The sequence below is a fragment of the Mizuhopecten yessoensis genome, unplaced genomic scaffold (genome assembly GCF_002113885.1).
Source record: "Mizuhopecten yessoensis strain PY_sf001 unplaced genomic scaffold, ASM211388v2 scaffold8229, whole genome shotgun sequence".
In the NCBI taxonomy this organism is placed as follows: domain Eukaryota; kingdom Metazoa; phylum Mollusca; class Bivalvia; order Pectinida; family Pectinidae; genus Mizuhopecten; species Mizuhopecten yessoensis.
The window spans coordinates 32,474-47,275 of NW_018407443.1; the positions used below are offsets into that span (position 1 = coordinate 32,474).

General features: G+C 35.5%; 1 protein-coding gene across 1 annotated transcript; it reads left to right on the plus strand.

The window, feature by feature from the left end:
• Positions 1-668: 668 nt before the first annotated feature.
• On the plus strand, positions 669-13,889 carry LOC110455463. Its single transcript, XM_021505615.1, has 6 exons — positions 669-859; positions 3,855-4,121; positions 4,704-4,876; positions 5,408-5,579; positions 6,548-7,462; positions 9,366-13,889. Exons 1-6 carry the CDS (start codon positions 679-681, stop codon positions 10,367-10,369), a joined length of 2,712 nt encoding a protein of 903 aa, XP_021361290.1. The 5' UTR covers positions 669-678; the 3' UTR covers positions 10,370-13,889.
• Positions 13,890-14,802: the final 913 nt, after the last annotated feature.

Below are 14,802 nucleotides of genomic sequence, written 5' to 3' on the forward strand. Positions count from 1 at the left end.
ATGCAATCAGGAGAAAGTTTGTTCAGAACTTACATGTAAAAAAAATCTGCATTAAGATATATTACACTTTTGACCCCACAATGTGCAACACTGATTATGTAATTATAATACATATATACATATAGAAAGGCCGTAATAAAAACCACGAAATAAACAATGTAACTGAACTTGTATATCAGGTTAAATTGAAGCTTTTAAAAGCTGAAATTCATTTTCGAGAAGAAAAATAAGCAATGTGTGATTAATTATAGACCGTGAGAGGATATTACATTATGTAATATAGCATCAAAATTAATATAATATCAAAATTACCAGATTATATATATAAAAAAGAAAATAGCATTATAGATTGGAAGTGAAGTTACCTTACTTAAGAGACGTATACAATACTGGCTTTATATATGTGAATGCCTTACTCTTACTCAGTTATAAATGTTGTCATCATATATGCAAGACCTGCATGTACGCTGTAGTTATAATTACAGATTACTAGTATCATGATACGTTCTAACGTACATATACGGTAACCGTTTGAATGCAAATTTATTTATAAAACACATGGCTTTAACCTCAGTTCCATTTTAGACAGGTTGGCACTTACATGTATTATCAGATTCCTATAACAACTTTCCGGAATCCATTCCGGGTCCGGATTTAGTATGGTTGGAAAAATTAAAGATGGCGGCGAAAGTTTCAGCTGTTGGACTCTTCCTGTTACTTTTGCCGTGCTCTCTGTCAGAAGATCGTTTGATTTATATCGAAAAGGTGGTAGATGCATTGGAGAAAGTTGTCAATTACTATAAGTTGAATTATGAAGACTTGAATGTGGACGGCTTATTTGGATTGCGTGTTGTAGAGGGTAAGTGGAACTGAGGTTTATATCGAAATCCAGTCTGTTTTTAGTCCAGGTGGTAAATTATCCTCTGATGAATTCTTTAAAAAATGTAATATCCCATTTTCCACCCAGTAACCCATTATGCCAGAATTTGATATCACTCCTGTCCAAATGGCGTACAAAAACTAGGCCTACTGCAAAATTTAAACCCTACTATTATACTATAGTAAAGCAGCTGGTCAGACGAGTTGAAGCCCAAGATCTTGAATCATCTTTAACGAATCTCTTCATTCTGGCACAGTTCCCTCTGATTGGAAGTTAGCGCATGTTTCTCCTGTCTATGAAAAGGGCTCTAAATTAAATCCAGAAAATTACAGGCCAATCGCGATATATCTCTCTCACATGTATTTGTAGCAAACTTCTAGAGCACATAGTGGTCAGTAACATCATGAACCACGCTGACAAACATTACATCCTTTACCCACTCCAACACAGTTTTCGAAGGTCAGTATCATGTGAGGGTCAGCTCATTGAATTTGTTGATGATGTCAGCTCCAACATTGACAAGGGAAAACAAACGTTTTAGGTTAGTCATTCGCTTCTTTATCATAAGCTTCATCATTATGGTGTAAATGAGAAGGTTAACACCTGGATAGAAAACTTCCTGGATAATAGGAAGCAGGCTGTCATCGTTGAAGGGGGAAAATCTAGCATTGTCGATGTCAATTCAGGTGTCCCTCAAGGCTCGGTTATTGGTCCATCCCTCTTTCTATTCTATATAAACGACATTCCTGTTGGCCTCCACTCCACTGTACGTCTATTTGCAGATGACACCATTGTCTATCTTACTATCAACTCAACATCTGATGCCCAGCTATTACAACAAGATTTAGACAAACTAGCTCTATGGGAAATAGCATGGGAAATGTCCTTCCATCCTGACAAATGTAACGTCCTTTCCATCACCAACAACAAACACCCACAACATCACAAATACATGCTGCACGGAAAGGAATTAAAACACGTAGACAAAGCAAAATATTTAGGTGTCGCTATACAGTCAAACCTCAAATGGAATGTCGCATAAATAACATCTGTGGGAAAGCCAACTCCACCTTAGGCTTTCTCAGACGAAATCTAAAGATAAACTCTGCATCTATCAAGGAGCAGGCATATAAAACACTTGTCAGACCATCCCTAGAATATGCCTGCTCAGTTTGGGACCCTTATACTAAAACAGACATAAGCAAAATAGAAATGATGCAGCGTATAGCAGCAAGATTAGTCGCCAACAAGTTAAGAAACACCTCCAGTGTTGGTGACATGCTTCAACACCTTAACTGGCAATCACTTGAAGACAGAAGGAGAGTCATGACTGACCACGTCATGACTGACCACACTACACAAAACTATACACGACAAAGTCAATATAAGAAAAGACCAACTCATACCTCCATCATACACAAGACACGCACACCGGAACTCATATCAAACACTCTCATGTAGAACACAGGTACGACAACAATCCTTTTTCCCTCGTACCATAGTAGACTGGAATAACCTGCCTCCAGATATAACCTCCATTACCTCTTTTGACTGCTTTAAACGGTCCCTAAACAAAAAACAATTCTAACTCCCATACAGTCTATAACTATTCCCTTTCACTATCTTTCTTCTCTTGGCCTAGCACCCACTATCTCATGACATGATCTTCAAATAGATGAAGGTGGTCATTACTATGTAGATAGATAGATGTAGAAGTAACAGCATCGGGTGACCAGTTTCTGAGCCCTTCAGGTGAAATTTGCCGATTAAACAAATTGGGGTAACATTAAATATCAATGTGCTGTACGTTGTTTATCAACAATTGTTAGTCTTTGTTTTTACCCAGAAAGTCAGTTTGCAATCACTTTGTATACTCTACAATGACATAATTAAATCTTAAATCTTGTCGTCTTGGTGCCCTGTTTCTGTGCCTTCATCTTCATCTTTGTTCCTTCCTCCGTCAATATTGACGATTACGGAAGATTAGGTATTGTGCTGTAGTATAGTGCGTTAATTGTTAAAAATTGCATTTAAATTGCCTAAATGTATATATATATATTAGAATGCATTCTATATATATCAGCATATACTGTGATGCCTCTATATCAGGTCGAAGAAAACCACTAACTTGCATATAATACGCAAACTCACCTATTATACGCCAATTGGGGTATGAATTTGTTACTAAAATAGCCAAAATCACTTTAATCGTAACTTTTTCAAAATGTTTGTCCAAGTCGCATTTATTTAGTCATGAAACATCATACACATTTTTTTTAATGCAAATATAAAATGTATTTCCATGTAGGAAAGTACCAAAAATAGATGCAATACTTCCGGTAAAGTTACATCAAGTTTCTAAGTAGCCAACGCTTTCAGTAAACATCTTTTAGCAAAATATTGTTTACCTTGAATTGTCGTAAATAAATGTGATTTTTAATAATATATTGCAAAAGTTACTGTTCAAGTGATTTGGGTTATTTATAGTAACAAATCCATACTCCAACTGGCGTATAATAGGCGAGTTTGCGTAATATACGCAATTGGTGGTTTTCCCCAACCTGTATATAGTCCAAAAGAATGAAGTGTATCTGGAGAAAATGTTTAAAAAACCTTCTGATGTATTAGCTCAATTTCTGAATGACAAAATGTTTTATTGTAAGAGTACGTAGAAATGTCACAAGTGGTTCTCATCTTGGGGCTTGAAAAGTTGTGTCTGTTGGATCCAAGACATGATTATCAAAGCTATAGTCACGTTGGATTATTTTTTTTCCAATTAATGCACGTGCATAATAGAGTTTTTAGTACTCAGGTTACTAGTTTATGAGGATCCTTTAGCCATTACTTGCAATAACTTTGTGAAAGAGGCCCAGAAGATGTTGTCTTTATATAAAGGCTATGTTATATATAGTCCTATATACATCTGTAGGTTTTTGCACTTGAACATTCTTATAAAAATTATTTTCTCCATCAGGACAGTTAAACCTTTTGCTGCGGGAATATGAAGAACAAGGAAGACATCATAACCTGTCATCAGATATCATAACCAGACTAAAAAATATGAAGTCAGTATCCACCCTGGCAAGTAATAATGCGGTGGAATATGTCAGACGCGATGATGAGGAATATTTTCAGAAACTACGATTTGTTGTTGGAAAGCCGTGGGAATTCTCAAAAAGGCACAAAGAGCTTCAGAATCAGCTTCGATGGCACCCTGATCTATACCTACGACAGAGAAAAAGTAATTTGTGATCGATATTGATCCTTCTTTATATGTCATGTATTTGTACAAAGTGGATAGATTGTTAAAATCTAATATCATCAGGCAACCATCTTTGCATTTGACAGTTAAAGGTTTGTCACAATGTACAGTATCATTATTTTTCAAGTAGTACTTCACAAACCTTTCGCAAAAATATGATAACTCGTTAGTTACACAGTATTTACTAGACAGTATTTTTGCTCAAAATTAACTACAAAAAGCATTGACTGGTACTGATCATCACATGACTTATTAGTCTGACAGAAAAAAGGAGAGAAGGGTAAAGATTACTGTAGGTTACACATGTACAGGACCACTGTAGATCTTACGATGGTGGGCATCAAGATTCCTCTGGAATCTCTTGTTTAAAAATATCAAACTTCATTTAAATGTATACATGTACAATGATTGAGTATTGAAAAACCTTTTGCATTATTTCATTTCAAAAATATTTTGATTGATTTTTTTAAGTTGGACAGCAAGCATTATATACATAGTTTAACATAAATACTTCTCAGTCCTGTCCAAAACTATACAGTAGTTGTAATAAATCAATTGTAGCCAAGTTGAATGAAGACGTGTCAGACAGATGTATGGCAGAGCTGATGGGGACCAACTCTTACTCCAAACGGACATGTGAGATTAGTGACTTCTGTATCCAGATGATGACCACGACCGGCCTGTCTGGCTACGGAATTACCCACCAGCTGCTCTGGACTGTACTGGCGGAACAGGTCAGATGCTCACAGTTGTTTTCTTGTTGTGGAACTAGCTTTTGGCAATCATGCTAGCGCTGTGATCATGAATGTTCCACACTATGTCGCAGGTCATACCTTATTTTACTTTCGCACATGATCTGTCAGTAGGTCACTGTGACCTATATTTTGGCATCTGATCTCAATCAATAAAAACAGGAAATTTGCTTTTTTAATGCATTACATTTTTCGTGTTTTATGCTTTAAACATGTAATAGATAGAAAATTTAATGGTGTCTTCACCATTAAATATCCTCTATGTATCCAATGCTTTGTACTGTGTCAAACTGATTTAGACATGAAAGATATGTTTCTGTGTTTCATACAGCTTTCTGTAACAATACTGTACATCGATTACAGATCTCGAAAGAAATACCACATATTTTCTTTTAAGTAGTATTAAATGCATAAAATTAAATTTCCTGACCCCTGTCATCAAACTTTAAGGATATTGCGATGTTCCCTATTGAACAGTTTCAGAAAAATAAGTCCTAAATTATATTTTTCCAGCACGGTTGTGGGTCGACCCTGAACAAGATGTTGACAGAGAAAGGACTGAGATCACTAGAGGACTATAGGGAGGAGTTTTGTGCCAACAATTTTTATGAGATGACTGATTTTATCAACATACATCTCCATGGTATCATCTCACCAAAGTTCCAAGATCTATTTTTGGAACAGCGTATGTATTTCCTTCGACTGAAAACAGCACTTCAGTATTTATAAACAACACCAATTCTCGTGAAAAATTAGCAGGAAGTTAAGACTAGAAAAACAATTTGTATTGTCATGAGCTGTGTGTGGATAAGGCAATATTCTTCTAGAAATATATTAAAATTTGTACAATTTATTCATGTAAACTGAAATTTATTTCTCCAAGATTAATCATGTTCTTTTTAGAGAGAATATACAAGCAAATATTTTCTTCATTTTATGTTGGTAAATATTTTATTTTCCTAAACTGAAGAAAAATAATTCATATAAGAATACCATCTTTTTATATTGTGTGACGGAAATATTTAGCAAGGGAAATATAATTTTCCATTGAGGAAATAATTGTTTTATTTTGATATCATGTGATTTAAGAATATTAGTCATTCAGGTGCTATCCTTAATACTCCAGGGGGTACACTCACTTTCGCTCTCTGCACTCCTGGAATATGTCATTGCAAAATTTAAAATTGAAGGCACACCACCAGCTATTTGATTGGTCTCGGGTAAAAACAACAACCTGATCAATCCCTAAGGCTGATACCAGTCCTTTGAAGATTACAGAGGAATGACACCCGACTTCAAAGCCAGTCAATTTTACCATATATATGTGATTGCGAGATTCTTTTGATGTACATCAAAGGATCAAACTACCGGTAGTCTTCTGTCTCATCAACATGGTGGTGCACACCGAGTCTTCAGTTTTGCTATGACATATTCCAGGGGTGTAGAGAGCAAAATGAGTGTAACCCCTGGATTATCAAGGATGATCAGGTGCATGATATAAAATAAACAAACAAAAATCTTAAAAGAAAATATTTTTTTTTTATCTAATTGTCTTAGGTGATTACCTTGGTTACCTAACCCTAGGTGTAATTTGAAACACTATCTCCAAAAAATATATATATTACATTGCTTTATTTTGTATTGTTTTTTCAGAGTTTGTGTGTCCTAGTCTAGGATATTACCAGTTTTTGTCGTATTCCTATCTTGACCAGATATTTGTATGGCAAAAACCACTAGGATGTTATGGTGTAATGGAACGACTAAAGCCTGAAGATCAGATGGGAAGTAAACGCAGCAAAGAATTAAGTGATCTGAGTGCAGAGTACGCATATGATGATGACATGGAAAACTATAATTTGAACGAACCTTTGAATGTTCAAAACATCAACAACTCTGATCCTCTCCTTGCTAAAAGTAACAACCAACACACAGTAAACCAGATGAAGGGAAGTGGTCCTGTGAAAAGTTTCGATGACACAGCTTTTAATAGCAAAAACGTGTCTGGTTTTTTAAAACGTGTTGATATAGAAAGACAGAGATCAGCTGATATCAAACCAATGGTTCCCAAGGCACTGGTAGAACAGAACAGTAATGTCGTCATACAGCGAGGGAACGGTCTCATCGGGAAATTTACACCGGCTGTGAGGAACGCCGCCTCACATTCAGTGATTGACACAGGAAAACATTTAGTTGGCAATGTTATCCAGATGAACTCACAAAAGGTGGATTCAGGGGTCAATGATAATAATCAGAAAGGACCAAATGTACAGGGATCACACACAAAACAGTCAGACTTAGGGGGGCAGAGACAAACTGTGGACAGGGCGTCTAGAACTCTCAATATCAGCAATGTTAATACTTACACTGCGGCTAGAAACCAAATACCTAATCAAAACTCAGCATTAAATCAAAGGATTCCTAATCAGAGTGCACAAGTTATTCCTAGGGGCGGAGTAGACAAGACAGAAAATCAAATTGGACAGCAGCCGCGACTCCTAGACCTGGGACACAAAGGGGAGGTGATTCGCAACATTGGACGACGTCTCTTGGCAGAAAAGGCAATGAAAGGTATGTTTGTCACATTGAGTTATTTGATGTACATAATTCACTGAAAGGGTTATAGGTTTATTTCTAGCTCACTTGGCCATGGCCAGTTGGGATATCTAAGGTTTAATACATCCTCCCCCATCCCTGGCCAAACAGGGGAAGTAAAGGTAATTCCTGTATATCTATATAAATTCCTACTTCCTCTGTACAGTGTATTAGTGAGGAGATTATAACCAAATTTCCTCTTGAATATTCTTTGGCTTAGCAAACCCTTCCTATTAATATAAAGAGCTCTATGGGGCCCAAGGGTTGGAGCTGAAAATCTGAGTTGAGGACATTTTTGCTCCAAAGACCTACTAGCTATATATAGAGATATGCATAGGCTGTCACCAAATTTAATTTGAAATATCACTGACACAGGGAGATCAGATTTCATATAAATGTAGCTGATACATATGACTCCTGGTACTGGAGGGTTGAGGTCACAATAATGAAATATTTGGTGTACATTTGTAGAACTAGAATTTGTAAATGCACCCAGAATTGTCTCTTGTGACCAGCCCCACCCCATTGGATTAGCCTCTTTGTCTTTTTCTGGCACCTCAGACAGAGATATCCCACGTCATACTTCATGCTAGATTTTTCTATCTCGTCCGATCTGTCTTGTACCTTTAAGTGACATTTCGGGGATTTTTTACACTGCAATATTTATCCGCGCGTTAACTGCTTGAATTTGACAATTTGCATCATGAATGTTCTATTTTGTCCTTATATGTATAGTTTTGATGTTGTTAGATATTTGATGTTGTAGATAAAATATAATCTTCACTGTGAAATACGCTGTAATGTATGTAAGGACGGACTACGTTTTTACGCTGAAGCATTCAAATGTAGCTTAAGGTAATAGGATTGTGTCACCATTTCTCAGTAGAATTTCTTCAAATTTTGTAGTTATATTGCTTTAAAGTAAAGAAAATTTTCTGCCACAAAAAAAATATAGGTTGTCAGAATTTTAAGGATTTTAAATGGAAATTTATGTAAAAAGGAGTGAATTTTGAAAAAAAAATGAAAGACACAATATTTTTACAAAATAATGTCAATAAAAATGATACTGACATATATCAGTATTGCATTAANCTTGGAAGTAGCTAAGATCCTCACCAAAAACTACACATATTTTTTTCTGGGCATTTTATAAGAGATAAAGAGAACCATGCAACTAGAATCAGCTTCAGGGTACAGCCAAGCCCTAGGAGACTTTGTCCCAGCTGGGTCATAACATAGAATTGGTCAAGATTTCCACCCCATAAAATGTTTATATAAATAACGGCATGAAAAGACAAATTCATCATGCTGCCGGGGTTGGTTCAGTGGTCCTGTCTTATCCCTGCAGGTGACTTATATTTCCTGATTCATAACATTGAAACTTTTGAGACCCACACCTTATAACCATATACATGTAATTGCTCTAGGCATGAACAGATGAATACATTAATATAAATTCTACTAGGATTGGAATTAGGGTCCTCCCCAGCCATGGGGACTTCTATTTTAGTTCTGGGGTCACGCCTATAATAAATTCACATATAAACCAGTCTTCAAGCAAGACTAGTTCTCATACTCCAGACAATGAATCTATGATCCTGAAACAAATGAACTCTAATCTTGCTGAGAGTTTCCTAGTGAACATTGATTTCATGTGAACTTGAATCTTACGAAGAGTTCCTAGCCAACATATAGACCTGTATAGTGTGAACTTAAATCTACCTGGTACAATGATTGCCTGCCACACATTAACCTCATATGAACTAAATTAAATCTGATATAGGATTGTCTGGCCCACATTAGATTCATGTTGACTTAAATTTCATCTGATATAGAATTGTCTGGCTCAGATTAACCTCATGTGAACTTTGAATTTCAGAGGGTTGCCTGGCCCACAAGACTGCTGTGGCAGCGGGGGCACTGGTCATGTATCTACGTTACCTCATCGATCCTGGGCCCATGGACATACAGCGCAAAATAGTGGACCCCAGCCAGCACCGCTTCCTCATGAGCAGAGAGGTCTCAAAACGTCAGGCAAATGCTTCTCACCTGAATAAAGCTGAGGTTCAGGATAAGAGAGGTCTGGTTGGGGATGAACACTTGTTGAAATCATTTAGGTCGGGGCTAATCAATGCAGGTCACGCACTAAACGGCAATGTTCCCAAACTTGGTGTTGGAGAAGATTATGAGGATGGTCAGGAACCTAACAATCTTCTCAATGCTCAGTTGAATCTCAACAATGAAGACGGAGATGGAAATTATTATGCTCACGATGGAAATGACGAAGATGGCTATCATGAAGAGAAAAAAGAAGGTTTGAATGATGAAAGTAAAGATAAAAAACACATGTTGGTGCAGTTTGAAAATGGACCAGTAGTGAATGGTGAGGGTGGACATAAAGATTTACGTGATGGTTACGAGGAAGATGGTTACAGAGAGGATCATCCCAACAATGGAGGTGAGGACGGAGACTACGATGAAGAGAAAGCTCTGAATAATTTTAAGAATGATGTAAATCATATACAAATTGGTAGGAAACCAGTGATCCCAAAGGCAGATGAAACGGATTACACTTATTATGATGAGAAAGAGCAACACAATGGTTACAGTAACTTAAACAATGAGGGTGAGGCTGACGCTGCAGAATCTAAACAGAAAGTGCTCCCACCAGCTCAAGTTCTGGAGGATAAAGTTGAGAGTGTAAAAAATGAGGTCCTTCCTGCTGAGACTTTACCACATGTAAACCATGGTGCTAATCCCCCTAACACTTTATTTTTTGTGGTGTGTTGCAGCATGCTACTCGTGGTGTTCTTTATGTACAAGTTTATCAGATCGCGCCGAGTTCACATCCGCTACCATCCTCGACCCTTTGTTCGCTTATGATTGACATTTTACATAGACCGATGCCATTATTCAAATTATATGTATGTTGTATAAGATTGTTAAGTTTTTCAAATTGATGTACTTTTCATTTATTCTCTTTGTACATGACTGTACAGTAAAACCTTGATAGAATGTCCTTTTTCATGTTCAATGCCTATCTCCCTTAATATATATGGCCAAACCACTTCCTAATGCCAGAATTTCATTGACAAATTTGGTAATATAACAAGTTTTTTCCTGTAATGATCAATGTGATATTATAAAGAGTTTTGGAAAATGTCTCCAATAGTTCATATTAACATGTATTTTACTTGGGAAATGGGAGGTAACTTACAATTTAATTATGAAGTAGATAGAATATTGTGGTACTCTTCACAGATTCAACTTCTTGTTCATCAATGTGATCTCTGTGCCCACCCAGAATCATATATGTGTAATAAAAACATATTAACAAAATACACATGACTACATGCTCAAAATGTTATAGATAAATCTAAATTTAAGTTCAGATCTGTATCTCAGAATGTTAAAAAAGAAGACTTTCCACCGTCTGAGACAATGTCTAGGGGTAACTGTTGTACCTCATTTATTCCTGTAGTAACTTACCATACATGCATATTTATTAATTATATTAATGTTTACTTTTCTGAAAATCAAGTATTTTAATTTCAGAATTCCGCCAAAAATTAGGCAAATAATGAATGTTCCTTTGTACAAAGTGTATAAGCAAAAATGTGGTCGATTCAGGGCAACTTAATTTTGTTTTTGTCTCAGAATTCGCTTAACTTCACTTGTTCAAATGAATGGGTTAACTGTACAGTATAATTTCACATACTACAGAAACTTTTCATGTATCATGTATTTATTATAATCAGTGGAATATACAAATTTTACAGATTTAGCTTTTAAAAGTTAGTTTTATTTGTTTTAAATTATTTGTTGTATTTTTCCTTGATTTATTATTTTTGATTTCTACAAATATATATCTTAATATGTCGGTTACTATAGTATGTTAAAGTAAGGCTTGACTTTACTTGACTGGACTTACTGGTATGATAAAAGGTGTACCATATTCATATGTACAATGCTAGTATAAGCTATTTTATTCGAGGAAAATGTCATGTCCCATAGTTTCAGGAAATATCAATTAGTTGAGCTAAACGAGGAAATTTAAAAAAAAAAATTGTTAAGTTTTTTGCATGGTCTGACATGCTTAACAGTTAAAAAATTAGTTTTAAAGGATAGATACACTTCAATTCTTTTTAATTGTGTTCTCAATTAATTATGTTTTTTCATTTGTTCATCCTTTTGTTTTAGAAGGTTGTTAACGAAAAAAATTCATGTATTCCTAAATGGTTGATAAAAATAAACATTCCTTATTGCACTTATGTATACGTTTCAGCTCTAGCCTATAGTAAGTTAATGGAAATTATGCAAGAAAACATTTATAAGTGCATTATTTGTTGGAAAACAAGAAACTTGATCTGTCAAAATAATTAATTCAAAACATTTTACAAAATAAAAAAACAAGATCATAAGAGACTTTCTGTCGGTTACATAAGATTTACTACAGTGAAAATGTATACCTACCTCACAAGGTACATGTGTCTGATCTACGATGTGGAGGGTTTAATAATAGGGTTTCTGTGTTGAAACATTTCAGCATAGATCGTTCCTTTTATAGTTGTCAGATATTAGGGTGCTAGAAGCTTATGATTTGTTGTGTATTCTGTTATTTAATTCTTTTTTAGTTGAGATCATGATCATAATAATTAGTTACCAGGTAATGTTTTCGAGACTGCTCAGTATAATTATAAGTATTTTAAACTTTTTTTTAACCAGATATCTATATACATGTATAATATAGAGAGAGAACCACACTTTTTACTGTGTTCTGTCCAGCCTTTAGATCCTGACTGCTGGCATGTACTGTGTACAGCAACAAAGATCTTGGTCATGTGTAAATAACCGATGCATCATTTGAACACTGCATTTCAATGCTGATTTGTCGATAGCAGGCAAGAACAATAGTCATTACAGGGCGTTCAGTCATGGAAAGTGTCCCAGTATTCAATTGTAACATGTTTTGAAGAAACTACTGGGTAGTGCACATGATTATTTTAATTCTTCTTTATATTGATATATAAATAAGTTGTTCGTTTGGATAATCTATGCAAATATTGTCAATGCTGGATACTTACCTGGAGGAAGGTATTAGCTATACTGTACTAAGGAGGTACCGGTAACTGTATGACTGAGGGCATTGCGGCATGAGTGCTGGGTACTGGTATGTGTGTTATGTAATAATACATTGGAATATTTATTTTCTAAATCTATCCTACGATTCTTAGAGGATATGATTGATAAGTCACAATGACTACCCGGGTACATGTATTTACTTATGTTATTTTTGTTTTAAAAACAATGTTTTGTTAGAAGATTGTGTATACAAAAAGAATACCCTATTATATGTCATATTGACCTAGAAATTTCAACCTGAGGGTAAGATTTTTTTTATAGTTTAACACAAATCTTTGCTGAGTGTTAAACTTAAAATATCTGTCAACATTTTACACAAGAGTGATTGAATATCTTTCTCCCACGCTTTCACATAAAAAGAAATTGAAATTGTGAATTTAGTGTACCTTCATGAAGGGTGCATAAAATACGCGACAAAATTGATAAACGTTACCCTGGTCTTGCTGCATGAAGTAATGATGTGATGGTGTCACTTTCAGAATAATAGCTCATGTCAGCTGTACGATAATACATGTATCGCTGTAGAATGAGACAAAACGATAATACATGTAACATGGGAACAATATGTTGTCACTATGTGCTATCAGCAGGGGAGAATATATATATATATATATATACAAATAAGAGAAGTAAATGAATTAGAAGTGTTAATAAACAGTGTTTTAGAACATTCTATTGAAAGGATGAGAGGGAAAATTCCCTATTGTGAGGGTATGCTAGAGAAATCCCAACCCTCAAGAGGAGCATCTTTATTGTCAAACCCTTAGTTTGAAGCAAGCCTTGGGTAATTAGACAATCAAGAATGTACCCATTGGGTTTCGATTTTCCTTTGATACCTTCGATTTCATGGTAAGGGACAGTTCTATTTGTCCACTAAGTTGAGACAGAGATGTGTCGTGTATGTCTTTGGTTAAGCCTACCACTCATTGGATTTATTTGTTTCCAGTTTCAACTTTACATATAGGTATATATTTTATGTTTACCTTTGTTTTGTAATGGTGCTTTTATGATTAGGTGCAAGTTTTAATTTTGCTTATGTTATATATATTGATGGCTATAATATACATAACTGCAAGTTAAACTTACCTTAATGTCCATGTGTTGTGCTATATTCATAAAAAAACTGTATTTCTGAGTTATCTCCCCTGTCAGCCTTAATGTAGTTTCCACACATGCTATGCAGGGTGATTACAAACTGATGTTTCTGACATAGACAAATGACTTGATATACACTTGTGTTGAAATAAATGTCAAATATGAATGTATTTTGATATTCATTTATGATATTTGAGAAAAATCTTTAATTTGATGAAACTTAAATTAATAGGATTATTTAATTACCAATATTGTAAGGAGAAGCAGAAGGCAAACATGTTTATAAGAAACCTGTAGGTATACTGTCAAATTACTGACATGTTATTATGTGCTGAGCAGATGAACACTTATTGACGTTTTGGGGTTTGAGGCCATTAAGGGAGGCTACTCTGATAACCCTGTAAGTATTCATAGCAAGAGACTAAGAGCTTTGATTCATGACTAAACAAATCCTCGTTTATTGTAAATAGCAAGACTCGGTCAGTCATTCATAATTTGACTTTCATTTGCAACAAGTTTGGGATAATCTATCTCAAAATATTGTTTCTCATTAGTTTTACCTGCCCTTATTATAAAGTAGTGACTGGTGTTGAGTAATTAGCTCGCCTGGTCCGTAGGTCAACAATTTCTTCAAACGACTTCTTAACCACTGATTGGAATTTAACTAAATTTGACTGGAAGCATCCCTAGGTGGTGGGGATTCAAAATTGTACAAATTAAGGGTTAACCCCCTAGGGGGCTGAGGGGCGGGGCCAAAAGGGGACAATTTGGCTATATTGCTATAAACGACTTCTGTAGAACTATGGGCTGGATATCAATCATATTTGGTCAGAAGCATTCATGAGAGGCGGGTATTAAGAATTGTACTAATGATGGGGCTGAGGGGCGGGGCCAAAAGGGGACAGTTTGGCTATATTGCTATAAACAATTTTTCTGTAGAACTGTGCAATGGATATCAACCATATTTTACTGGAAGCATCCCTAGGTAGTGGGGATTCGAAATTGTACAAATGGTTGGGCTGAACCCCAAGGGGGCTGAGGTACGGGGCCAAAAAGAGTTATTTGGCTATATTGCTTTA

Bases quoted from the DNA above. Each gene is read 5' to 3' on its own strand.
- LOC110455463 (XM_021505615.1), top strand. From the start codon at position 679: ATGGCGGCGAAAGTTTCAGCTGTTGGACTCTTCCTGTTACTTTTGCCG. The intron at 4,877-5,407 runs GTCAGATGCTCA...ATATTTTTCCAG, and splicing joins GGACTGTACTGGCGGAACAG to CACGGTTGTGGGTCGACCCT. The intron at 7,463-9,365 runs GTATGTTTGTCA...TTTGAATTTCAG, and splicing joins GGCAGAAAAGGCAATGAAAG to AGGGTTGCCTGGCCCACAAG.